Genomic DNA, 26,699 nt, shown 5'->3' on the forward strand with positions numbered 1-26,699 from the left:
AAATTGGAGGTGGAAAGATGGAGTGAAAAAGATTTTGTGTGATTGGGGCCTGAACATGCAGGAGGGTGAAAGGAGGGCAAGGAATAGAGTGAATTGGAGCGATGTGGTATACCGGGGTTGACGTGCTGTCAGTGGATTGAATCAAGGCATGTGAAGCGTCTGGGGTAAACCATGGAAAGCTGTGTAGGTATGTATATTTTGCGTGTGTGGACGTATGTATATACATGTGTATGGGGGTGGGTTGGGCCATTTCTTTCGTCTGTTTCCTTGCGCTACCTCGCAAACGCGGGAGACAGCGAAAAAAAAAAAAAATATGACTTACAGGACTCCTCCTTCTCAAGGTTACATCACAGGTGAAAAGTCTCCTTTGGTGAGGCACTGTCACTAGAGGTACAGTCTTGTGAAATAAGTCCTTATTCTTCAGAAGTCTATGTTTCCTTGCAAGCGGAAGTAGTGTAGCCGTCAGCTGCAGGATTGACTGATTATATCTGGTTAAGTTCAATGACTCGCTATGGAAATTCATCACAACTTTCCTCTCTCCTTCACAGTTCTGTAATTCCACCTCTTGACTTGATGAACATGCTCAATATTACTGAACATCCACACTATCTTGAAAAACCCACATTATGGAAATGGAAATATGTTAAATCTCTTAAGAAACTGGAAGTCCTGTTTAGATGAAATAATTTCTTTTTTTCCAAACAGTAGCTCTGTTTATAAAGAATTTGATCCATCCTTGTACGGATTACTGCCCTCACATTTGAGGTGGTTCTAGATCTGCACCCTAATTTGACTGAGTCAAGAGTGGTTCGAACTATTAACTCTCCAAGGCTAACTTCAAATTTTAATCCACTTGCCCTATGCCACAATATTAGTTCACACTCTCTTCTGTAGGAATTACTTTGGTTTTGCTACAAATTAGGCGGTTGCTTGTGTGATCATGCAATACTTGGCAAGCTGCAGCGTCACATGATTGCTGCATAGACGTGCCACGGCAACTCAAGAGTGGCCATTCTGATAACTTTCCCGATATTTCAAAGATTTGGCACTCTCTTTCCTCATATCTTTCCAAATGACTCTGACCTCACAGGCTTTTCACATCTTCCAAACCTCTTAAATACTTTCCTTTGTCTCTCATTTTCCTCCTTCATTAACATTTTTATATTTCAATTAATGACCAGCCTTGATGTGGACTTTTGCCCGTGACTGGAGCCTCCAACATTCATAAAATCTTACAAAACAGAATTCATATAAGAGATGCCCTATCAATTTACCCTAAAAACAGGTTCATAAAACTACTCAAAAAACTAGATCCTTAATCAAATACTGTCTCGATACTGATAGCGATTCCAGCAAGGCCTGCTCTTTTCTTTACAAGGTAGCCTTGTACAAGCTGTATGAACTAAATTTGGTAAAGTACAAACTCTGTATCCAGTGTTGGTACACCAATTTTCTTGTTTTTGTTGCACAGACTAAAACCTTCATGTGAATAGAGCTATAAGCAATTAATAATATAAGATGTTCCCGACATACGTCCGAATTCCATTCTGACCGACAAGTCGTACCTCAAAATGGAGACAAGTCGGACGTATGTCACATGGCATGTAGAAATCGTACGATACCTGCACAGCATTCTTTTACCCTACTCAATTTCAATCCCGATCTTCTCGATCTTTATCATCCAGCTTTATCATGTGATTTATAGTTTCTTCTTACCTTATTAAATTTAAGATTCTTTAGTTTACAGACTGGTTCATTTAAACTGTCGATGAACTTTTCAGCAGCTCCTTCAACAATCACCTGCTGCTTCACCTGTGACTCGACGTTGCGCAAGATATATCTTCTTTTAAATCTTATGAACTTCGCCCGAATTGTTAGTAAGCTTACTGGTGCTTTTTAATCTGATCTTCCATTCACAGCACTAACAACTCCATTTCATATCGGGCCCTTGTTACTTTGTAATATATTATCGTAGACTTCATACTTGCCGAACCTTTCACTGGTTCACGTGTTTTTTGTCATTTAAAATTGTGGAGACCGTCGAATGGGACAAATGTAGATCACGTGCAATCACACTTTGTTCCATCATATCTAGCTTCCTCTCTGGCTGATATATCTCCATGGTTGTTGATGGATCTGCCCCTTCCCCCTTCTCCATCAAAATTGGCGTCCCTCAAGGTTCTCTCCTGTCTTCTACTGACAAGATATCTCAGTGAGGTTGAAGCAATCTAGTTAAATTTTATGCCTCCAAGACTCGGTTTCTATCCATCTATCTAACGAAAACTCGAAGTTCCTCCCTCCTTTGACGGTTCTGTAATTCCACCTCTTGACTCAATGAACATACCTGGTATTACTGTCACATCCACTCTTGAAAACTCCACGTTACGGAAATACCTAAGTCTGCCTCTAGGAAACAAAGAGTCCTTTTTGAGTCCTTTTTAGATATCGACATTTCTTTTTTTCTGAAGCGTTGCTCCGTTTAAACAAAGGACTCACATCTGAGGTGGTTCTAGCTCTGCATCCTTACTTGATTTTGAGTCGAAAGCGATCAGACTTATAAGCTCTCCCTCTCATGTTTTTCCTGACAACAATACCCTGGCATATCTAAAAGACACGTTTTTTCACTTCCTCCAAAATTCGTAAGTATTTTTGTAGCGCCCGTACTGTCGCCCCACAAGTGCCACCTTAGTGACAGCGCCTTGAGCGGGTAGGAGGTTAAAGCCTGAGACCTTACCTGGCCTAATAATAATCGGAAAAATGTGTTTGATGGCCCGTCTTATACCTGCAGTTTTAATCTCTGACACCCACACTCGATGACGGTGATAGAAGATCAAGAGCTGCCACTGTAATTATATACGACCCGACCCTATCCATAAGAAGCACCGCTTTTGCGAACATAACCCTAAGTCCATCGGCATGGAGAAGGTCAGAAGCCTGTCATTCGGCTTTAACGTCTCTCATTCCCTTTGGAAATAGTTACCCCTCACAGACCTGACCTCCGCCTCTTAAATACCCGGGTTTCGCACATGTAACTCCACACACTCAGTCCATCCTTCGGTATCTCCGTGACTCCTAACGTTTTCATCTTCCTAGCAGTGGTACCTCATCCGACGTCCACCTTCGGCAGGCCTCGGTGGGACCTCCACAACCCCTGCAAGAGTTCCACGTAGACAGCATGCACGCACTTCTGCTTCATCTGACGCTTACCATCACAGGACCCGTGCCAAATATGTCTCGTATCACTCGATCCAACTTACTTTACCGCTTCACCATAATCTACCACCTCCAACAGCTCAAGGCCCTCTGTCACCTCATCTTGTGTATCTTATCAAAAAAAAAAAAAAACGTTCAAAGTGTATCCGTGCCCTTTCTCAGCTATCCCACTACAACAGCCCTATTAGAACACCCGCTAAACTTCCGTTCGACTCTTTTTCTTTTCATAATCCTCCCTATAATTCAAGAAAAGTCCTACCTTGATGCGGACTTTTGTCTGTGACTGGAGCCTCCAGCGTAAAAAAGTTATTATCACCATATTCATGATACCCCTCCCCCCACAATTTAACAAACACTTCCCATATAGTACAAAAAGGTAACTGCAGTATGGAAGAACTAAAAATTCGTGACAAACACTTTCAGATCACCACCACCTAACATTCTTATGCTCCACGATCTACAGAGAGAAAATGAAAGATGCGTTCACGGAATAGGTATTTAATTCTCACTGACATCCTCTTCAGCGAACATCTGAGCATCACGTGATCACTGCCTGGGGGCTCTGCCACAAAAACCACAGTACGGAGGTCGCTAGTGGCCAAGGATATGTTATAACCAAAGCCTTTCGACTTTCTCTTGCGTTTGAGAACTACTTCTAAACCTGTATAACGCTAGTGTAAAGTGGAAAATTATTACAATGACTAATTATGGAGGGCTGTTTTAAAACAAAAAACAAACATTTAATGATTACCTGGTAACCACATCAATGAGTCCTAAGCGTTAAGTTGCCAGCTCTAGTCTGCTGCCGGAATATATGACATTCCCCAACACACCTTATCTATTCATCAAACTTATTCTAACCTCTAAATCGAGCAGAAATTTTGCAGAAATAAGCTCTTTAAAAGAGCCATGAACATGTTATTTTGACAAAATCAAAAGTTATAAAGCTGACAAAAATAACTTGCAAAAATAGGCCTGTCAGTATGGAAAAGCATAACTTTAGAATATATATATATATATATATATATATATATATATATATATATATATATATATATATCCTGTTCGTCAACACAACTGCAACTCTAATACAAACACTCCAAAGCCCTCCCGCAGAGTACTGATCACCTCAGTATGGATAATTCATACTACATCTCTGCCTTCTAAATTAAGCCTCATCTTCAGGTAATTCGTGTGTACCAAATTCGTCACTGTTAAAATGGTCTTGATTCTTCTCACTTGGTTTAAACCTAATATGGAGAATATAGCACTCAAAAGAATATGGCACTGAGAAAATACGAGAATCTCAATCCAAACTTTTTTAATGAAGACTTTTCTTTAAATCTTGGTAATTTAGTCTGGTACACAAGTTCTATTGATTTCTTTATTCCTTACTGAATACTTACGTCAGTGTAAAACAATATTTCCTGGAAGCCTATTCTAATCTTAACGGAATACTTGATTTAAAAAAGAAAAAATAGATAGTTTGATGTGTAGCTTATTATTTCAGTCATAAAGAGCCTCCCCGACATATTCTCCAACCACAGACAAGCCCATTAAATCTTTTAAATCTTGGTTTCTTACGAAAATCGGCTTGAACACTGTCGTGTTTGCCGACGGTAATTCATGAATTCTTATTCATACCGCAATTATCTACAAGTGATGCCAGCAACTTCATTAGCAGTGCATCAACGTGCCATGTGTCGCCCTGTTTACGCGACTCCGATAGTACTTTTATAACACACGTTCTACAAACACAGTTCATACTCAATTTACATTCGTGTGCTGAAAGACATACGGTTCAGGGACCATTTTATACACATTCGGAAACGACAAAAGTATATACACAAAGACAAGAATGGGTGAACGTGGCTCTTACGGGCGATGCCCCTGCTGTAAGGCGGGCTACAGGAGCTATAAGGCGGGCAGCCAAACGTAACACCCTCAGGGTTGGGCGTGGGCCATACCCTCCCGTGGACGGCCAGCAACACCGGCTGTTACAGCTTAAAATTATGCATACTTTGGTACACTGTTACTCGTTCTTAAAACAGCTTGGGCAGTCACTGCCCAAGTAAACAAAATTTGGCAGAGGAGGAAGAGGGCTGAATTTGTGGCCCAATGAGCCGCTGTTTCTGATTCAGAACCCGTTGCCGGCGCCGGCAGACCGCACCCCACACGAGCCCCTACCACATGACCTTGTCTTCCCACCACCACGATGGTACGCAACTTGAGCTGTGACACGTGACCTTACACAGCTATCAGAAACTTACTAAACATTCACCCCCCACTTATATTCTTACATAATGGAATCTACGAGCGTTTTTTTCCCTTACAATTAGTACTAAAAGATGAAGGTCATGAAATGCACTGACAGTACAGCACGGACAAAACAATATTGCTATAATATAAGCTTTACGAGACGAAACTGCCTCTGACCTTAAAAACTGTTACATAACCCTTTAACCAACTGTGTCAGCAAACTATCAACGATTATCTGAGACAACGTTACAAGTCACTAGGCCATGAAAAACAGCGAGATAAGTAGAGCAGTGGCAATAAGATAATAATGATACAAACAGCGAACATAACAGACCATGACAGTGACACAAATTTGGGACGCCTCTTCATTCTTGCGAAATATCAAAGCTTTCAAGCAACCCCAGATATCCATGGATGTACAAAATGAACAATGCTAGGGCTCAGCTTGCTTACTCTTCATTGAACTACATAAAACCATCATTACATAAACACCCCCAGTCTGCTGGGATATTAAAGCACCACAAACACTTCCTGAATATTTCCCCACACACACAAAAACCTACGCCTCACAACCATATATATATATATATATATATATATATATATATATATATATATATATATATATATATATATATATATATACTTTAACTCTTAAAATTAAAAACTATTCACCTTCCCCGGTCCATCCCATATCTTTCTCTCTAACCACCATATAAAACAAGAAGTTCTAAGCAACTACACTGGCGGACTCGATGACCCTCAAGGGCAACATCCCACACAATGAACCTTACAATGATCTTGATTCTCTACTTTCCCGTCCATTTTTTTTTTTTTTACATGCCTTACAAACTTATGTTTGAAAATGAAAAAAAAAAGCATAAGATGCACCTTCACAATTAGGGCATCATTGCCAAACCCCCTCCCCCCCCCCATATGATTCAAATTAGCAGCCTTGAAAGACCGAACCTTAAATAATTCACTCGACAGTTATCAGCCTAATCAGCTTTACCTTTTATCTTTCAGGGATTCGTATTTGAACAGGTGGACACAGTAATCGTCAACAACTCTGTCGATACCCTGCTTCCACAACATCACTGGACCCTTACTGAGCAGGGGTAAAAGGCCGGCCGGCTTAAGCCGAGTGTTGTAACACCATCATTCACTCACGACCACACTGTACAATCGGTGTAATTCCACCCACTGTGAAATGTATAGTATTTCTTATAGCACTGAAATGCAATGTTCAATTCCAAGCTCATGATTTTCTCTGACTCTACAATAGCTCTTGCAGCGCTTTCAGGTAAATATTAGTATCATGACCATGTTGATGACCTTGCTAATACTTCCTTTATAATATCAGCCCGCTCAACCACACCTTGTTTAACCAGAGAACCAGTCGGCAATCGCCCTACCACAAAAGTCCTCAATCTCAGAAAAGGTGTTGGAAGACCGGGCAGCAGCAGTAATACATATCCTAAATTGGTTCTGAAACCATCGTAGTGGTACACCACTCATTGTGACACATTATACCAAAACAAGTCTGTGTTACTGGTGTATGTGACATGCTACAGACAACTACGATCCAAGAATTCCATACATCAGCCAAAGTTTGCTCTGCTCCTAATATTACGTATGACAGTCTACGAGCGGATGCTGTGTGCTGCTAAGCTGGGAAGGCAGCACAAAAAGTTTGAACCTTTGCTTAAGGTCGTAATAATTCCTATCTGACCGTAGCTGGGGATGAAGCAGTAAAGTTTCTGACGACGACAGAGTTTGAGGAGAAATTAACGATACCCCAAGACACACAACACACCAAAGGGATTGTATTTCATGTATCCGGTTATACAGGATCCTGATTTTCTTATTGATGATACACGATTCGTGCGGGAAAAAAACATTAAATTCGGGGAGAAAAGAACGAAGTGGTAGCCTTGTTGAAGGGAGACGTTCCGGAGAAGATATTCATCACCTTAATATGGTACAGGAAAATTTCAAAGTTCACTGAACAGCCTGTTTTGCGTCACAAGTGCAGTAGGTGGGGCCATATGGCCTGGAAATGCCAAAGTGAATATCTTTGTCGTTATTGTGCAAAAAAAGCAATTCATTGGATTGTGGAAATAAAATAAAAGTCTGGGCAACGTGTTGTGCATATGTAGCTTCAACAGTTTGCAGTGGGAGACCACAGGTGCGCGGCGTCCGGAGGCAGGCCATGGAGGAAGTGCAGCTGCGGGAAAGGGAGGATAGACAAAGAGTTACAAAAAGGACAACGCCAACTTCCACTGAGAACGCGCAGGAGAAGAGAATGGAACAGAATGAAACGTTAAAGGTGACACAAAATGATGCAAGGGCTGCACCGAAAACTACTTCAAAAGATATGGTAAATGACAAACTCAGTGATGTGTATGGCGCAGTAGTTCAACTCCGGCAAGAAATTCAGGCACTTAGGAAAAAGGTACAGGACAATCAGAATGTAACTGCTGATCTTTGTGACTTTGTGAACATGAAAGGTGTATGAGAGAGAGAGAGAGAGAGAGAGAGAGAGAGAGAGAGAGAGAGAGAGAGAGAGAGAGAGAGAGAGAGAGAGAGAGAGGCTGAGAATAATAGTGATAACACTGACAAACCATCCTGGCTCTGGGCGAGCGGAAATGTGGACACTGGGAAACAAGTAACCCGGAGGTGGGCTGACATCCCTGAAGTATTACATGATAAGGTATTAGCACGAGTGAAAGATGTGACGGAACAATTTGTGAATGAGAGAGTATGGTTAGTTTCAGTTGTAAATAGGAAAAATGGAAGACCTTAAATTTAGACTCCTTTCATGGAATGTAAATAGCTTAGGTACTAGTACCACAGATGTGCATGCTTATGCGCTGTTGTATACGGTGGATGTTATAGTTCTACAGGAAACGGCCACAGAGGACGGTAGTTTAATCAATTTGCGTGATAATCAATGTTTCTGTTTACTAGCTGATAAGAGATACTACAAGAGGACTATTACCTTTGTTCGGAAAAATGTGCCGTTGAATTGGTGTTAGTTCACAAGCAGAATGGGGTTGAAAGTTTGTGTTACAGTCTACTTCCAAGGGAGAATTGTTGTTAATATCTATGTACATCCTCAAAGTTTGGATACTGATATGCCAGTGTTTATTTACTGATGGCTGTGTCTTGGTTACTGATATTAATGCAAGGCATGAAGTTTCGGGCACTGTAGGACCCAGCAATATTAATGATAGAAGATGGTAACATATTTTTTCAGGGGAGTTTGATTGTTAGAATATTGGGTTATGACGAGCCTACCCATATTCGTGGAGGAAGATTGAACTATGTGGTACTCTTCAATACAGGTGGAATGAGGGCGAGCACCGAGATAGTTGGGGATTTGCTCAGTGATGACTTTCCTGTCCGAGTCATTGTACATGTCAAAATCATTGAAAAATCATTGAGCGTCAAAGATATTGCTTGTTGGACGACATAAAAAAAAGGAAGAATGATCGCTTAGCTACTGTACGGGATTGGTATACAAGTTATGAACCAAGAGATATAGATAGCTTTCTTGATGATTTATTACATATCATTGACTGTGTGCTGATGACCAAAAAAATGTAGGTATGAAGGAGAAATCAATTATGGGACACGTAATGTGTATTTTAAACACAAGTGAGCATAAGGCTAGAGTAAATTACTCCTAATGATAATGAAATTAAGGAAGCGTTGAAAGGGACTGCTGTAATGTGCACTGAGGCAAAACAAAAAGCAAGGGATAAGTACTGGACGGACTTATGGAAAATTGGCAAACATAAGAGCTCGAGTGATGTCTGAAGGGAAGTAAATACAGTACGAGATACTGGAAGCAAGGGCAACACCCACACTGATCCACAAGCCAGGGCCAATCAATAAATGGGCTGAAGCGGCTAGTTTTACAAAGTAAAATCAAGTTTAGGAGGGAACTAGTAATGTGTCAATGTACGCTGGAAGATGATACATGTGTGCCAATAACGAGAGGCGAATCATTGTATGCGATTAAGCAGGGGAAATCTACTGCACCAGGGGAGGATGGAGTAACATATGACATTATTAACTGTATAGCTACCATTAGGGAGAGGCCCCTTCTAGATTTATTCGTCATACAATGAAGGTTGTATTCCACTCAAGTGGAAAAAAAGCAGTAATCGTACCAATATCAGAATGTAATGGTGATTTTCGACCAGTATCCTTAACCTGCTTTAGCAAAATGACGTAGAGAATAACATTGAACAGGTTGTTGTATAAAGATGAAAATCTTTTATCGTCCAATTTATATGGGTTTATGCGAGGGGGAAAGCACTGCTGATAGTCATGAAGAGTTTGAGTAACTGCGAGGCTATATGTAGAACATTTGTCAATTTAAAAAGGGCATTTGATAGAGCAAATAAAGAAGTTTTACTGGAAGAACTTGGGTGTTTCCGAGAAGTTGCTGAAATGGTCTGACGATTATTTAAGTAACAAAAAGGTTAGAGTTTGGTTTCAACGTTGGTATTCAGAAAAGAGACATGGAGTTGGGAACTCCACAGGGAGGTGTCCTTAGCCCTATTCTTAATATACTAATGAACATAACAGGCTGGCATGAATTTTCTGGAGATACTCAGGTCATAATATATGCTGATGATATCCTGTTACTGTGTAAAGGTATAAGTAACATGCAACAGATTTCAGACGCTTTGAGCATACTTTGCTGTAGAATGGGTTATCGTAATTAATGAGAAAACTAAGTATCGTTAAGAATCTGGAACAGAGGGATTTATTCTTGAATGGAATAAAGTTAGAAAAATTTGGTGTATAAATATCTTGGTATGAACATTGGGTACACAGGCAGCAGTAGAGTACGGGAGAATGAATGCAAAGGGCGTTTAAAGACCACTGGGAGCTTTAGCGTGGGGTGGAAATGGCGTTGGCATCCCAGTTTTAAAGATGGTGTACATTAGCACAGTAGGATCAGTTACTGACTACGCAGCATCTATTCTCATTACGTACAGTAAGAAGGATATTCACAAACTTGAAGTCATACAAAATGAGGCCCTGAGGATAGTGTTTGGCTGTCAACGAAACACTAGAGTACAAATCATGAGAATGAAATTAACTTTACCAAGTATTAACATCGGATACAGGAACTTGCTGTAGCTGCTGTTCTCAGATCCATTAGGAGAAATGCAGATGATAGATTGTCTCGTGCAGTGATGTATTTGAGTGAAAGAAGAAATCTTAGTAATGTGTCCAATTATGCAAGGACTTTGCATGCTGTTATGCGGGAGTATCGAGTTGATAAACAGTCTCCTTACCAACTTACATAATGTTTAGACCATGGCGAGAATGATATTTGCACAAGATATCTCACAGCTTGAGTGGAGAAAAGCTGACTGCCACCCCAGTCACTTACACGGAATGTTTTTTTGAAGAAAATATTTAGCTCCCTCAGACGTAATTCTGTACATATATACTGTGATGGATCAGTCTTGCATAATGGCCGAGCAGGATGTGGTTTTCATTGGGCAATTTTTCAGTACAAATGTTTCGCAGATGAACCAATTAGTTAAAGGATTGCTGACAACACCTCATCCACTCTGGCTGAGTTACATGCAATTGGTGAGGATCTTCAGATCGCTATAGAGAAATATAAAGATACGTATTTCTTTGTGGACAGTAGAAGTGCACTGAAGGCCTTACAGAGTAAGCACCCATGTAACCACCATGTTAACAATTGTAAACATCTGGTTATAACACTGCAAGAGATGAAATGTGATGTACAGGTTCTATGGATTCCATCACATGTAGAGATTCATTTTAATGAAGTGGCTGATGGGTTGGCCAGAATAGCTACAGAAAAGATGTACATAGTTATTGTTAGTTATAAGAGTACAGGAATAATAAAGTATGAAATGAGAAGAATAAAAGAATAATGGGAAAATGTAAGTATATGTGCAATTGCTGAATATAGCGAGACTTTACATTATTCATATGTGTTGAATAACACCAATGTAACTTATGGGGCAAACCTTACATCTGTGGATAATGTGTTAATGAGACTAAAACTTGGGTATAAATATTGTTGGCAGTTAAGTGGGGGGAAATGGTCGACACTGTCAACTTTGCCAAATGAGATGGACATACATTAGACCATTTTGTATTAAGTTGTGAAAAAAAAAAATCAGCCATACATAAACAATGAAATTAGTAATTTGAAAGAACAAGTTTGTTGGATGATTAATAAAATTCTTGCAAGGTACAAAAACTTTGCAACAAGGTTGTAACATGTAACACCCTTTTAATGAGTTCAGGGGTTTTAAAAGGAGGGTCATTGTTTGTTTTCTTTGCACTGTACATATCTTTACCAAAGCTGTGATTTTGTGCAAATATTTTGTTGTAAATCCCTTTGGGGATGATGAAGATGAGGCGGGGAGTAGTATATTACTTCAATTTAATTCACGGAGAGGGGATTGAAAACGCTGACTGACCCGGTTGGATTTGGAAGCGGTTTTGCATCTATCTCATCCAGGTAATTGGGATGCAGAAAGTTTTACTGACTAAATAGTTTGGTTCATACACTGCATTGAGTGATGATTTTTTGAACACCAAGTGGTGAAAACTTACACGGTGACTAAGTTACAGTGGTATAGTCGGTGGTCAGGGTGCGTCAGCAGTTTATTGCTTAACTAACGCCGTGTGAGCTGCCAGAGTTGGTCGGTGAGGGCGGGCAGACATGTTCAGAAAGATGAGGGCCTCTTGGCAGGTAAGACCGGTCCAGGATGTTTATGCATGCCCTCTTTATGCATGTGCTCCTTTTAGATGGTCCCTAAGTGTGACTAGAATCTATTGTCAAGTAAAGGAGAAAGACGAAACTAGGCAGTCGTATATGAGATTAGATAAAATGGATATAGTAAAAACATTCCGAAGCTCAGATGGGACGCCAAGTGGGTGTAAACAAGAGTAGACATGGTAAACATATATAAAAGACGTGGCCACATGTGTGTAGAACTTTATTCCCACAACACACGATAATCGATAATTTCAAGGATTATGTTAGTTTCCAAAGTCTATGAATTCTCACAAGTAGTCAGTATCTTCCAAAATCCTTCTCCCTTTGCAGAACTGGGTTAACGAAACGAATTGATACAAAAAATAATTGTGATGTAATACCACTGCACATACCAGCTAACGATGTACTGCTCTAGTAAAGCCTCGTAGAGGAGATAAACGCAGGAAAATAGCGCATAAAGCAGAACGAAAAGTTAGGAACACGACGAAATAAAATTCAAATGCTCGGGAATGGTTCTCGTGTAGCAAATCGACAAAAACTACATATCGGGAAAAGCTAAACATATCCTAGTACGAGTAAAACCAAACATGTTTCACATTTGGACTTAATATCTTCCCTTCGAAAAAAAAATCAGGAAAATAAACACAAAGAGAACGTGGCGGAACATCAAGTAACAACATCGTGTAATCGGTTAATCGTTGGGAACACACCCGGAAGAAGCAACTGACGAAGCTCACACACCATGTTTGGCAAGTGGTTCGTCTTGTGCCCCTCCGATGCCCAACCTGTAGAAATTCCTTATGTAACTCGTCTTCCACGGCAATCTTCCAAACAACAACGCGTAGCTTAAGGTGAAGTTCATCATAAAACTTGCTTTCCAAGGTGACCTTCCTGATATGACCTACAACTTGCCTTCCAAGGGGATCTTACACGTGTCTGTCTCACTTGGCAACCTGAAGTTCTGGTGTAATGGTGATTGAGCTTTGCCAGGCGCTTCATTCCGGATGTAGTCTCAACGATTATTTCAGTTATGTTGTTACCTGATGATCTGCCTATCTTTTTTTTATTATTATTAATATTAGCAGATAACGTGACAATAATTTTTCTCTATTCAAATAACGTGACAATAAACTGACTCCCTCAACCTTCGGGTTCACTTGCTGGGGAAACTTTAAAAAGTTTCGCGATACTCAGACACCCCTCCGTTATATGACATACACCCGACAACAGTACCAATAACCAATTAATGTAGCTTTAAGGACAACTACTACTTCCATCTGAATTTTCTCGGTGTGATGAGTAAGGCCTCATTGGGTGACATCTTACAGTTGATCATCTCGAAGACAGCAGCAGGGTTCTCCTTACGAGAAGGAAAGTAACAGCCAAGAATGTTTAACGGACTCAAAGTACTGTCTCAGCGTGGAGGGGAGTCAGGTGACTCGTACCCTTTACAGTCCATGAGAAAGAAAATTCCGCGTTATCTATTCATCTTTTAATCTTTTTGTTAATCCCATCATATAACGAGACAATATACCCATGAGTGAGGGATGACCCATTACCAGTAATATAATCTCGTTAAAAAAAATGGTGCCAGTAGTGGTAGAAATTTCAGCAAATGTAAATGTATACGTCAACAGATGTGTTACGGGGTATAGTGAAAGCTGCGCAAATCTTCTTAAAACTCAAAATTTTGGAAAGTAACGTTTTACGGAAAAAAATAAACTAAATGTGGCTACAACCTCTTGTCAAGTAAACAAAGAAGAACTTGATCGGAGTACCACACTCCGGCATCCTAACAAAATCAATAATAATAATAATAATAATAATAATAATAATAATAATAATAATAATAATAAAACAATAATCATAAAATAATAAAAATAATAATAATAAGAATAAGAAAAAGAACCAATGGTGTGACAACTCTTATTTGGCCAAGGTCGTGGTGACAGTCATGGGCCTCGGCCAAACGATTTCGCAAACCTTCACCCCATAACCTTATTTAAAAAAACAAAATTCCTAACGTTGGAGGCCCCTGTCATAAGCAAAAGTCCACATAAGGGCCAGGTCTTAGATTATAGAGAGCTTAATGAAAGGGAAAAAGAGGAAACAAGGGAAAATATTTACAAATTTGGAGGTGAAAAACGTGTCAATGTGAGAGGGTATAGAATTCCAAAGCTTCGAGGTTTACGGAAAGAAACAGCCATCAAAACGGCCTCCCCTGGAATTGCCAACGGCAACACAGGTAACATGTAATGCAGCAGCATGCCCAATATTGCGTGGTCTAGCTAGTGGTGGGGGCACACAAGCAGCCAGCTCTTGGGAGCAAAAACCAAAGCAATACCTATAAAAGAAAGTGAACCAACAATGCGATGCAGGGCAAGCGGGTCAAGTTTTGAAGCTTCGACACAACTTTGTCAAGTAAAGATGCAGAGCTCGAACCACCCCAGATATGTGAGGCGTGCTCCGTACAATGACGGATCAATCCTTTGTAGAAGCAGAGCAACTGTTCGAAGGAAAGTAAATTTCGACATCTAAACAGGACTCCATTCTAGTTTGCTTTAAAAAAGAAGATCCCTTGTCAAATGATTACCGTAAATGAGGGTTGGATTTTCGATAGAATAGAGTTTGGATAGTTTCAACGGTTACTTACCAATGTCAAAAGATCAGATCAGGTGGAATTACAATGTAGAAGAGAAGCATAAATGTAATATGATAAAGTAGAAAGTTGAGACAGCAACTGAAGACCAAGTAAAATGAGTTTAAAAACAAGATGAGAAGGACAGAACCTTCAAGGAGAGGAAGTTAGATAAAGGATAGAAAAGAGAGTGAGAGATAAGGACAAAAGATGAGGGCTGGACGTTAAGACCTAAAGCAAGCTGTCAAAACAGTGGATATATCAAAGGAACTACAAGGACCAAAATTGGGAATGAGACAGATAATAGAAGATTTGAGTTAAGAAGCTGGGAAATAAGGAAGTGTGGAGGATTCAAAGACCTTGGAAATCGTAGATGTCATGCAACAGGAAAATTCAAGAATATAAGGAGTTCAATTGGATGAGACCAGCTTTAAATTGGGATTGATCGGGGATGGAATTGTACAACTCAGTCTTCAAGTGATAGATTTAATTGAAATGACTTGAGAATAAGCACAGCTTCAAGTTTTAAGACTGACATTAGCACAAGTGCAAGGTCAGAGGCGCACTCTTTCAGTGCACGGAATGCCATTGGGATCGTAAGCCTTGCTTGTGTCCGGAGAGAATAGTGCTTTCGGACAATTCGAAAAGAGATTACGGGAAGGGGCATGTAATGAGTAAGAGCAGCACCAGGGAGTGAACAACTGGAACAGTTGAACCATGGCTTGGAAGAAGAGGTTTCCATTCCCGCAACAATAACCCCCGATATGCGTTCGGCGGAGACAGAAGCATCACCACACAATAATTTACCCAAGGAACGTCAGAAAATGTTCGTAATTTATTCCAATCAGCTTTGTTGAGATGCTATTACTTACGTTTAAAAGGGACTGATAGAGGGGAAGGTACCATTAAAATAGATACATTTATGAAAGTGTGGTCAGATGAACCAACTGGGGATGAGATTGTGAATATACAGCGCGAAGGACTAAAGGCGAAAAACAGATTCAGAATATTAGGAGAGTGGTCGCAGCGGTCAGGAATAAGGGTGGGATGGGAGATACCTTGCTCTAGCTCACCGAGAACGGAGAACGGAAGGGCTTCAATCCTCTTCCTCCACCAACCGTAGGGGAAGAATTCAGCCATTCCCTATGGTGAACGTAAGTCCAAGTAAAGGATCTTGCCTTAAGGGTGAAATGATGCCCTAGTCTCATGACAGGAACTTAGATGGTTGAAAAAATAAAATATTTGAATTTGGAGATCAGTAAGCGAAATAACGGAAAAGTGTGACTGTTGAGAGAGAGAGAGAGAGAGAGAGAGAGAGAGAGAGAGAGAGAGAGAGAGAGAGAGAGAGAGAGAGAGAGAGACCTTGGGCCAGATAACATCAAAGTGCGGGGAATTAAATTCCTCGAGGCGTGTTGATGTTGGAATAAGCAAAGACACTACCTATGAACCGAAATCGCGAGTGGAGATTATAGTTGGATATAAAAGAGGGGCTAGTGTGAACATCATCAGTCAACTGGGTCTCGTAAAGAAGTAAGATATTCAGAGGTGCTTGACAGATAGTGTTCTACAGAAGAAAGACCACGATGTGGGTACTGTGAACAATAACAACAAAACAGGGAAATCCATCAGAGAGGATAAGGTCGTGGGAGTTCTCGGTACTACAGCCGTCTGAGCTCTTCCCTCTCATTTCCAGTTGAATCAGGCGGCAACCCGGAGATTCTTAGCACCCCATGATGCCGGGGACTAGGGGGTCATAGTTAGGTCTGTTGGATTCAATCATGATTACATTTGAAAACGACTGTGCAGATAGGAGATGGCAAGATGACGTATGTGAAGAAAACAAGTGAGGTTTGAATATATGTATGGTGCTTGTAATGACATGACAGGACTAGCTCAGTAGTCATGTTTTGATGAGACAAAGACCAGCAATCCTGACATGGTGGGTGTAAGACAGTTCCAGGTACCACTTAGAGCACCTTAGTTAGGACGGCAGTATTACCCTGGGCGGCTGCTGCCAACAGCCTACTACCTAATACGGCCTACAAGAACATTTTAAACTCAGTACCCTAGTTATGTTAAGCATCGAGCTCATAAACAGAGCAAAATCAAAGCAGCAGTCGTCTATAGCTCAAAGTACGTATAAAAGTATCAGTAATATCTATTAAGAAACATAGTATCTATCATTACTCCAGTATAATAATTAGTTTATCATTTGCTTGGCGCTGGCTATAGCGCAGACCAGCAGACAGGAGAGCCGGGTGGTACATGCATTAGACTCTAATGCATGTAGGGCATCAGGAAGTAAAGACGCAGGTTCTCTGTTTAGTTTAAAAATATATATATGAAAAAGTGGTACAGATTAATAATGAAAAAAGAGTCCCAGGGGCCCTAGACGGTCCCACGTCCAGCAACCACGTCCCCCTCCCTTTTGGGGTCCAGCGCTGGGCCAAGAGTTCACCTCTCACGTGTGCCGGTCACATGTGCACCTCCCACGTGTTATTCGACCCTAGCAACAGACCAAGGTGATCACGTGCGGTCTAGTTACCGGACAAGGGGGCGCTCGCTTTACGTAACGCACTACTTACTTACCCTGACATGAACTTACCAGTGTTGCACCGGCCTGGGATCAGTCTGGTCAGAGCATTCTGGTATACACCATAGAAGAAGTTGTGAAGTCTGATTAGTATCACCCGGATGGGCATGACTGAGGCACGCGATTTCTCCGTACCCGAAAAAAAAAAAAGGTGCCAGCCATAACTTGTTGCGGCCAACTCAGCCTAGTGTAAGATTGCCATTTCTTGTTTGTTTCCCATACCCTGTCTTACTGGAGCCCGAGAGTTCCGTTTTGGTGAGAAAGTAAGACCAGCTATCCTAACATAGAGGGTGTAAGATGGCTCCGGGCAACACGAAAGCTCTAGCATTGTTTCGGTGAATTACTTTATTCAGAGGATGCATTACGTTCCAACGATAGTAGTCAACTTAAGGCACAATTTTCGTATACAGTAACATATGAAATGGACAAATGCATAATCATGAGAGTTAGTACAGGAAAAATGGTGAAAGTAGTTAAAGCTCCCTGGTAGTTTTAAACCTCAGTAGTAGACAGTAGGTTGAGCAACAAAGAGGACACTCAAAAATCTTTACTGTTTAACTATTCGAAGTAAGGAGATAACACATGGTCAATCCTAGAATGACCACCTCATAGAAATAGGAAAGTAGTAGCAAGGCGCGTGCCACGGGTTTAAGACATAAGAGCCAGGAACACAGAGAAAGCTAAAGAGGCGCAGTGGCCCAAATGATAAATGAATTGGAAGAGGCTAGCAACATTACAACCATATGGCTGTTGATCACAGTGACAGAAGGCTTTTGAATCCACTCTGGCTAAGAGAGAGGTCAAAGAGAACGACCCTAGATATAAAACATCTACATATACCACAGTTTCAGTACTACAAACATACAATTACTAAATGAAAACTACATCACTCACACAGAACACAAAATTGCGACACAAACCACTACACGTGCTGCTGGTTCTTACGACTGACGTATTACATGAATGACGAGATAACCGAAGCCTATCCCTTTCATCTCATCAGCCGACTATACCAGGGGTTGGCAGGTACGTCGGCTGCACCCCGGCCACGAACCGCACCAAATGGTGGCAGGTGGGTGGCCTAAAGCTCACACTTGGTAACAAGGGGTGAGTGGCCGCGCTCGGTCCTATGTATGGCCTGCACCGCGGCCGCGAGTAACAGTAGGAAATGATAGGCTAGAGGCCAGAAGCAACACCCCACGCTAGGTGTTGCCAAGTGTGGAGCCCGAAATCTTGGCCGAGATCTTTACTAAGAACTAACAGTTCCCAGATGCATGACCCAAAATCCTAGTAAAACTCTTATCTAAGATGGGACAGGTAAGTTGCCGACATCACTTCCGGGCTCTTACTAGGTTTTTATATATGGATGTATGCGATTCTGTAATATTTGTTGTCTGTGTATATTTCCTCCAACCGTGATTTGTTATAGGTCTTTACATATGGATATATGTGATCCTGTAACATCTGTTGCTGTGTATATTTTCCTCCATCCGTGATTTGTTACTATTTCCTTCCGAAGATGATCCTGTTAACATCTACTATTGTCTCTGTATGTTTTCCTACATTCGTCATTTGTTACTATTTGCTTCTGAAGATACGTTGAAATACATGAAAGCGCTCAAGCAAATTTCCCAGTTTGATTTTCCCTCGTTGTTTACAAGTCCATACATACATTTATATATTTTTTTTATTTTGCTTTGTCGCTGTCTTCCGCGTTTGGGAGGTAGCGCAAGGAAACAGACGAAAGAAATGGCCCAACCCACCCCCATATACATGTATATACATACACGTCCACACACGCAAATATACATACCCATACATCTCAATGTACACATATATATACACACACAGACATATACATATATACACATGCACACAATTCACACTGTCTTCCTTTATTCATTCCCATCGCCACCTCGCCACACATTGAATAACATGCCCCTCCCCCTCATGTGTGCGAGGTAGCTCTAGGAAAAGACAACAAAGGCCCCATTCGTTCACCCTCAGTCTCTAGCTGTCATACAATAATGCCCGAAACCACAGCTCCCTTTCCACATCCAGGCCCCACACAACTTTCCATGGTTTACCCCAGACGCTTCACATGCCCTGATTCAATCCATTGACAGCACGTCGACCCCGGTATACCACATCGATCCAATTCACTCTATTCCTTGCCCGCCTTTCACCCTCCTGCATGTTCAGGCCCCGATCACTCAAAATCTTTTTCACTCCATCTTTCCACCTCCAATTTGGTCTCCCACTTCTCCTCGTTCCCTCCACCTCCGACACATATATCCTCTTGGTCAATCTTTCCTCACTCATTCTCTCCATGTGACCAAACCATTTCAAAACACCCTCTTCTACTCTCTCAACCACGCTCATCTATTTCCACACATCTCTCTTACCCTTACATTACTTACTCGATCAAACCACCACACACACACACACACACACACACACACACACATATATATATATATATATATATATATGTGTGTGTGTGTGTGTGTGTGTGTGTGTGTGTGTGTGTGTGTGTGTGGATAGACTGATTTTAGCGAAATACGTGGACAGTGAAGATGTTTACACATTTCACCGAGGATAGCACATAAAGTATATCTAAAATACTTATTTCCAGTGTGGTCATGACAACGATTGATGGCACAAAGTAACGAACAGCAACGAGAGAGTAGTATAAAACACACGTGATAACTAATTTCAGCAAAAACTAACAATAAACAGCTGAGCACAGTTATTAACACCAATGTAGAAAAATCAATTGATTACAAACACATCAAGGCCATTAGCACCTAATTCATTTATCACAAACGATTATACAAGTTTCTTAAAAACATCTTTGACATGGTTTGAAAGCCACTGGAAGATCATCCCATAAAATTCTACCAATTCTGACTTTTAGATTCTAAAAGAAGGAACAGAGAAGGGGGCCAAGTGAGGATTTTCCCTCAAAGGCTAAGTCCTCTGCACATAACGCTACCTCGCCGAAGCGGGAAATGGCGAATGTATAAGATATTTCTATTTATTTATTTCTATAATATATATATACATATATATATATATATATATATATATATATATATATATATATATATATATATATACACACACACGAACTCACTGAAACCTCCTACTCTGTATTGAACACATAAACCACCAGCTACAGTTCCATACCTGTGTTGATTCTGAACTATTTTAAACGTTATATCTCATGTATTCTGGACCACTACCATTTGCCATGTTATCAATTTGTCTATACTTCTAGTGTTCCCCCTGTATTCTACTTGGAGGGTACAAAACACGCGAAATTGATCAAAGCCAATATAATTTTTGGGAGGAGCGTTTACGTATATATCTTGCGAGGTTAATTTGCATTACCGACAAAAAATCAAATCCAATAAAAGTTTTAGTTTTCAGAACGAAATTGCGATGTATCTGTACAGATAGTCGAGTGTGAACTTACTAAGTAACTGAGCAGCAATATTGTCATCCAATGATTGCTAGGCTAGCGTTACGCCTGGGTAGATTACACATGACTAATTCTCTTCCGTTTCCAATACACGATACCTTAATGTAATAAACATTATTCAACAGATGCTTGAAAGCAAACAAAATGGACTCGGTTTTACCTGTATGGAATGACACCTCCATCAACCACTTACGAACTGATTCCAAATCTCAGTACTCAGCTCTCCTCTAAATAAGTGATATATATTCTTTCCTGACTGACAGATTCGTCATCGTCCACTCGAAGTCTGTATTTCAGCTGCCACCGTTAAGTCGCTAACATACAACAAATACATAAAACTCCCGAGCAAGCAACCTTTAGCTATCAATGACCTGAACCAGGTCGTGTGAAGCGTCCATGGTAAATAAACTTCGGAAAGCATGGCCGAACCAGGTCGTGTGAAGCGTCCATGGTAAATAAACTTCGGAAAGCTATCAGTAAAATACTGTCACCGTGTCAGTAATATTCCTCACTGTGTCAGTAATATTCCTCACCGTGTCAGTAATATTCCTCACTGTGTGGTAATATTCCTCACCGTGTCAGTAATATTCCTCACTGTGTCAGTAATATTCCTCAGTGTCAGTAATATTCCTCACCGTGTCGGTAATATTCCTCACCGTGTCGGTAATATTCCTCACCGTGTCGGTAATATTCCTCACCGTGTCGGTAATATTCCTCACCGTGTCAGTAATATTCCTCACCGTGTCAGTAATATTCCTCACTGTGTTGGTAATATTCCTCACCGTGTCAGTAATATTCCTCACCGTGTCGGTAATATTCCTCACCGTGTTGGTAAAACATTCATGACCAGTGTCCTTCAAAGTCAAATATGACATACCAAAGTACACTAATTTCATTCCGACCAATACCTCTTAATTCGGGCGATGTTGTGAATTATCGCAACGAAAACTTTTTGTAGATCTGGTATACCCAAAGCCGTATAATTACCTTTTTATCACATTCAAGTCTGAGATAATCTAAGTACTGTGTAGAAGACGTGTACCGGTGAATACGATTATCTAAATCTAGACTGGAACTCGTCCAAGATGGCTAGATCTACGGCTCATACTACGGTGGGTTGGCGCCCCCACTATAAAACTGGCTAGAGACACATGTGTGTGGGTGGCTTCCTCGTTGCCACCCAACACTGTGGCGGGAGTATGAGTGGGTGATATCTTACCCGCCACCCTATTGTACATGATAGTGGATTGCTCATATCCTAGTTGGCACACGAACCTACTTACCTTATAATTGTCACCGAGGATCACATCGTCCCGCTGGTTGGCCTCCACTTGGAGACCGAAGTCTTCCCGAAGGGCGTTACATATCATCTCCAGGTTCTCCTTCCGGTTGTACCTGCGGAGATACAAAAGGCATGGTACTGAATAGGTGCATGTTGCGCGAGAGCACACACACACACACACACACATTCCGACCGGCGTCGAGACCCAATGGGCTCTATGTCTAGGCGCGGCAGTCGTCCCTCACCTAACCTAGGCGTTCATCCTCCGTTCAGCATTCGTCGATAGGTGAATTCCTTTGCTCAGGCTGGGGTTGGTGTGTGTACAAGGTTAGAGGCGGGACAGCACTATCAAAATAATGTATAAACAAATCAGCGTAATAAAAGCTATCCATCAACAATATCCAGCTTATCTAAACAGGGAAGTTTATAAAGATGGTTCCTATACTAGTCATTGTAAAAACTGCCTTTCTCACACGAGGATGGCACGTTCGGAAAAAAATATTTACAGCACGTAGTTCATGCATAAAAAGTTTGGTCACTACACTTCCGGAGACATTTTGCTGGAGGTTCACTTCTGTGCAACACTCTATAGCTGAGGTACGGAGGATGAGCTGCATGAATAAGAAAGCAACCTTAAAGTAGCATAAGTAGAAAATGGAATGAAAAAGGGATACTAGAAATTCTAAGTTGCATACGTAGAAAATGGAATGAAAACGGGATACTAGAAATTCTAAATTTCCTTAACCAACGGCCCAACGTAGATCGACACACTGAGAAATTCTTTGAAAATAGAAGGAAACGAGCAACTAGAGGGTACGAGAAACTAAATAAACGAGTTAGGATGTGAAAGACCTCTATACTCCCTTACCTCCTTAAGACACCTGTTTAAACAGATATGTATACCCTTAATGCCGTCTCCCTACTACGGGAAGACAAATTTATATACATTAAATTATTTGATATCAGGAATATATGAAAACATTATTCGTTAACAGTACGATCTAAGTAATTCTTGGAAATACTTTTTTCAAATTCTACGTAACTGCACACAATTCTTCCCCCAAAAACAACCTACACAATACTAATAATTCTACATATGTCAAGCCATAACCCACTATCGTCCCGAACTCTAGTGATAAAATATTCCAAGTGACACATAAGAACAAAGTCAAGGGTTGAGAACCGATAAACTTGTTACTTAAGGCCGATCTAAGTAATTCTTGGAAATACTTTTTTTTTCAAATTCTACCTCAAAAACAATCTACATCAGACTAATTCTACATATGTCAAGCCATAACCCGCTATCGTCCCGTACTCTAGTGATAAAATATTCCAAGTGACACAAATAAGTACAAAGTCCAGGGGTAGAGAACCGATAAACTTGTTACTTAAGGCCATACTACGTGAGAGAACTCACATCCCTGAGGGCGTCCTCTTTCTGATCATAACCAATCACGCACACCCTCTCCGACAACATACCTTATTTGTCTGCAGTAGGTGGGCCACCTATGGCAAGTGTCACCACTTATATTATGCGTGATCGATAATGGAAGATGTATCTCTGTTACAGAAATGTGTTAAGCCAATGGACATTACCTGACTACAGTTACCATCCCTTCACCCACTGATGCTTCTCTTACATATGATATGCCCCTCCCTGTAATTTCTTTTCGAACTGTCCGAGAAGTGTTTCTCTCTCCGGACACAAGCAAGGGTTATGGTCCCAATGGCATCCACCTCCATGTACTGAGAGTAAGCCTCTGAACTTACGTGTGGCATTGAGGTCGCATCTCTCAACAACCCTCTTTTGGTATCCCTCCCTCACTTTGCTCCCATAGTATCTAGCTTCCTCTACGGCCGATCTATCTCGATGGCTGTCAATGGATCAGCCTTTCCCTCTTTCTCTATCAACAGGGGTGTCCCTCAAGGTTCGGTTCTGTCCCCTACACTTTTTCTCTATCAACGATTTCCTTTCTTCCACAAATAACGACTCAACACGGCATTCTTCCACATCCCTTAATTCTGCTTGATCTGCATCTCGTCTCAAACAACTTCCTCAGTAAACTCAGACTTGGACAAGATATCACAGCGGCGTAAACGCAATCTGGTTAAGTTTAATGTTTCCAAGACCTATTTCCTACCCATCTCTCTATCGAAATTTCTTCTCAGCTTTCCTCTCTCCTTTGACTGTTCTGTAATTCCCACTCTCGACTCGATGAACATACTATAACATTCAAACTATCGATGAACATACTATTACAATAACACTCAAACCATCGATGACCATACTATTATTATAACACTCAAACTATCCATGAACATACTATTATTATAATATCCAAACTATCTTGGAAACCCCACATTTATGTTATTAGCTACGTCTGCCTCTAAGAAAGTGGGAGTCCTGTTTAGATGCGGAAATTTCTTTTGTTTCGAAGTTGCTCTGTTTATGCAATGAATTGATTCGTTCTTGTATTGAGAACTTACTGCTCTCACATCTAGGGTGGTTCTAGCTCTGCACCCTTACTTGACAAGAGTCGAAAACCCTCACTTATAAACTTTCAGGCTAACTTCAAGACGTGAACTGCTTGCCCTATGCCGAAATGTTGGTTCACTTTCTTCTTCCATAAGTATAACTTTGGTTTTGCTCCCGAGAGCTGGCTACTTGTGTGCTCCCACCACTAGTATACCACCCAGGCTAGATGGTGAGTCACATGATTACTGTGTGGCCACTGGCAACGCAAAAATCGGCCGTTTTCATAACTTGTTTTCTTCCGTACACCTTGAAGCTCTGGCCTCTCCACGCTCGCATAACTATGAGCTGCCACATTTCAGAAAACGGGTTTTTCACTTCCTCCTTTTTACCCCTTTCCTGAACTTCTCTATATTGAAATAAAGGCCTGGCCTTGAGGTGGACTTTTGTCTGTGACTGAAGCCTCTGAAAAGATGAAAAAAAAAAAAAAAAAACATTCGACACCATCGCCGAGCAGACTGATGATGTAATATTTGAAACAGGCGAGTCACTCTGTCCACATCGCGTGCTGATAAACATCTCAAGTTGGTCTTTATAATAATCATACACTTCATTTTCTACAAGGTAAACTTCACAGCGACTAAACGTTCGAAGCATATGCAAGCCACATCCGGCAGGTGTTTTTCAAGAATAGTTTTGCCAGTGACCATCTTTAGTTTCCGTAGGAGTCGCGACAAAACAAAGCAATGAATTTTAAGTTTCATCTTTCATTCTGCAGATCATGCTTGTACACCTTAAAAAAAAAAAGCATGACAAATGGAAAGAAAAACAAATCATCTATTTTGCTACCTTGTTTACCATAATCTTGAGACGGCCGGGTAAGCTTTCAGCCCCATTAACTAAGTTAAGTCGACTGACGGGTACCGACGGGAATATCTTCCTGGAGTACACCTAAGTATTGTCGACATGGACATTTCCTGGTAAGGGTGTAAACCTCATAGGTGTTACTTTCGTTTCCCAGAACGACCAACGGCTGACCTGACGACGGGCACGTGCGACGGTTACAAACTATAATACCTATCCACCGCCCACACAAAAACCTTGGGGTTGCATCATAAAGCCGGGGCGAACATAAATGTGGTGAAGCTGGAGTACCAAATAAAAGGATGGTTTTAATCCTATGAGGATAGTGGATATTTGATTATTATGTACAGTTCTCTAAAACTTTTACTATAAAAAATGAAACTACTGAGTGATTTGGACGTAATTCATGTAGATTTTCCTTGATTCACTACCTAAACGGTTACCAAGATCACACTTTGCAAGGGCTTGATAAGTACGAAAAAGTATGTTCCTTCAGCATGATACTAATCATGCACACATAATATATATCTACTTGTGGAGCAAAATGAGATGGTGTTGACAATGACGTAAATACTGAAGAATCTCAATGAGCAAACTATCAAGAGAATCTTCTATATTTACTGCAAACTGCAGGGTTTCCCAAATGCACTTAATTCAGTAATCTCCTATAAAGACGTCTTCAACTCACTACGAATCGCACAGTGCGCTCCAAGATATATCCCACAAAACTACGCTATGCATAGTTCAGAGTCCAAGGTTAGATTATTTCAATCCGCTCAATGTCTCGAATAAGATAGTTTTGGCGGTAATGAAATGGCAGCAGATGCCGATGCTAAAGCAGAAATATCCACCAAACTATATATGAGAGTTACATCTCACAATGATGTAAGGTACGTTATTGACACGCCAGACGTGACTTGAAAACTTAAATAAGAACAAAATACAGAATAAAGAAAGGTACCGAAGTGTGGCATTACTCCGCAAACAGGAAGTATTTTGAGACAATACACTCTCAGCTGAAGACTGTTAGCACTATTTTAATGCATGGTCACTTTATGGGAATGAAACAGGCCCAAGTATGACACCTACACTTGCAATAT

At 40.8% G+C, this 26,699-nt stretch overlaps 1 protein-coding gene across 1 annotated transcript in view; it reads right to left on the minus strand.

Moving 5' to 3' along the window:
- The window catches only part of Lipt1 (Lipoyltransferase 1), a 57,173-nt gene that overhangs the window by 17,005 nt on the left and 13,469 nt on the right, over nucleotides 1-26,699 (minus strand). The window contains exon 2 of the mRNA XM_071678752.1: nucleotides 22,264-22,375. Coding sequence (XP_071534853.1) covers nucleotides 22,264-22,375 — 112 coding nt within the window. The remainder of the gene's footprint in view (nucleotides 1-22,263; nucleotides 22,376-26,699) is intronic.

The sequence above is a fragment of the Panulirus ornatus genome, chromosome 2 (genome assembly GCF_036320965.1).
Source record: "Panulirus ornatus isolate Po-2019 chromosome 2, ASM3632096v1, whole genome shotgun sequence".
Lineage (NCBI taxonomy): Eukaryota > Metazoa > Arthropoda > Malacostraca > Decapoda > Palinuridae > Panulirus > Panulirus ornatus.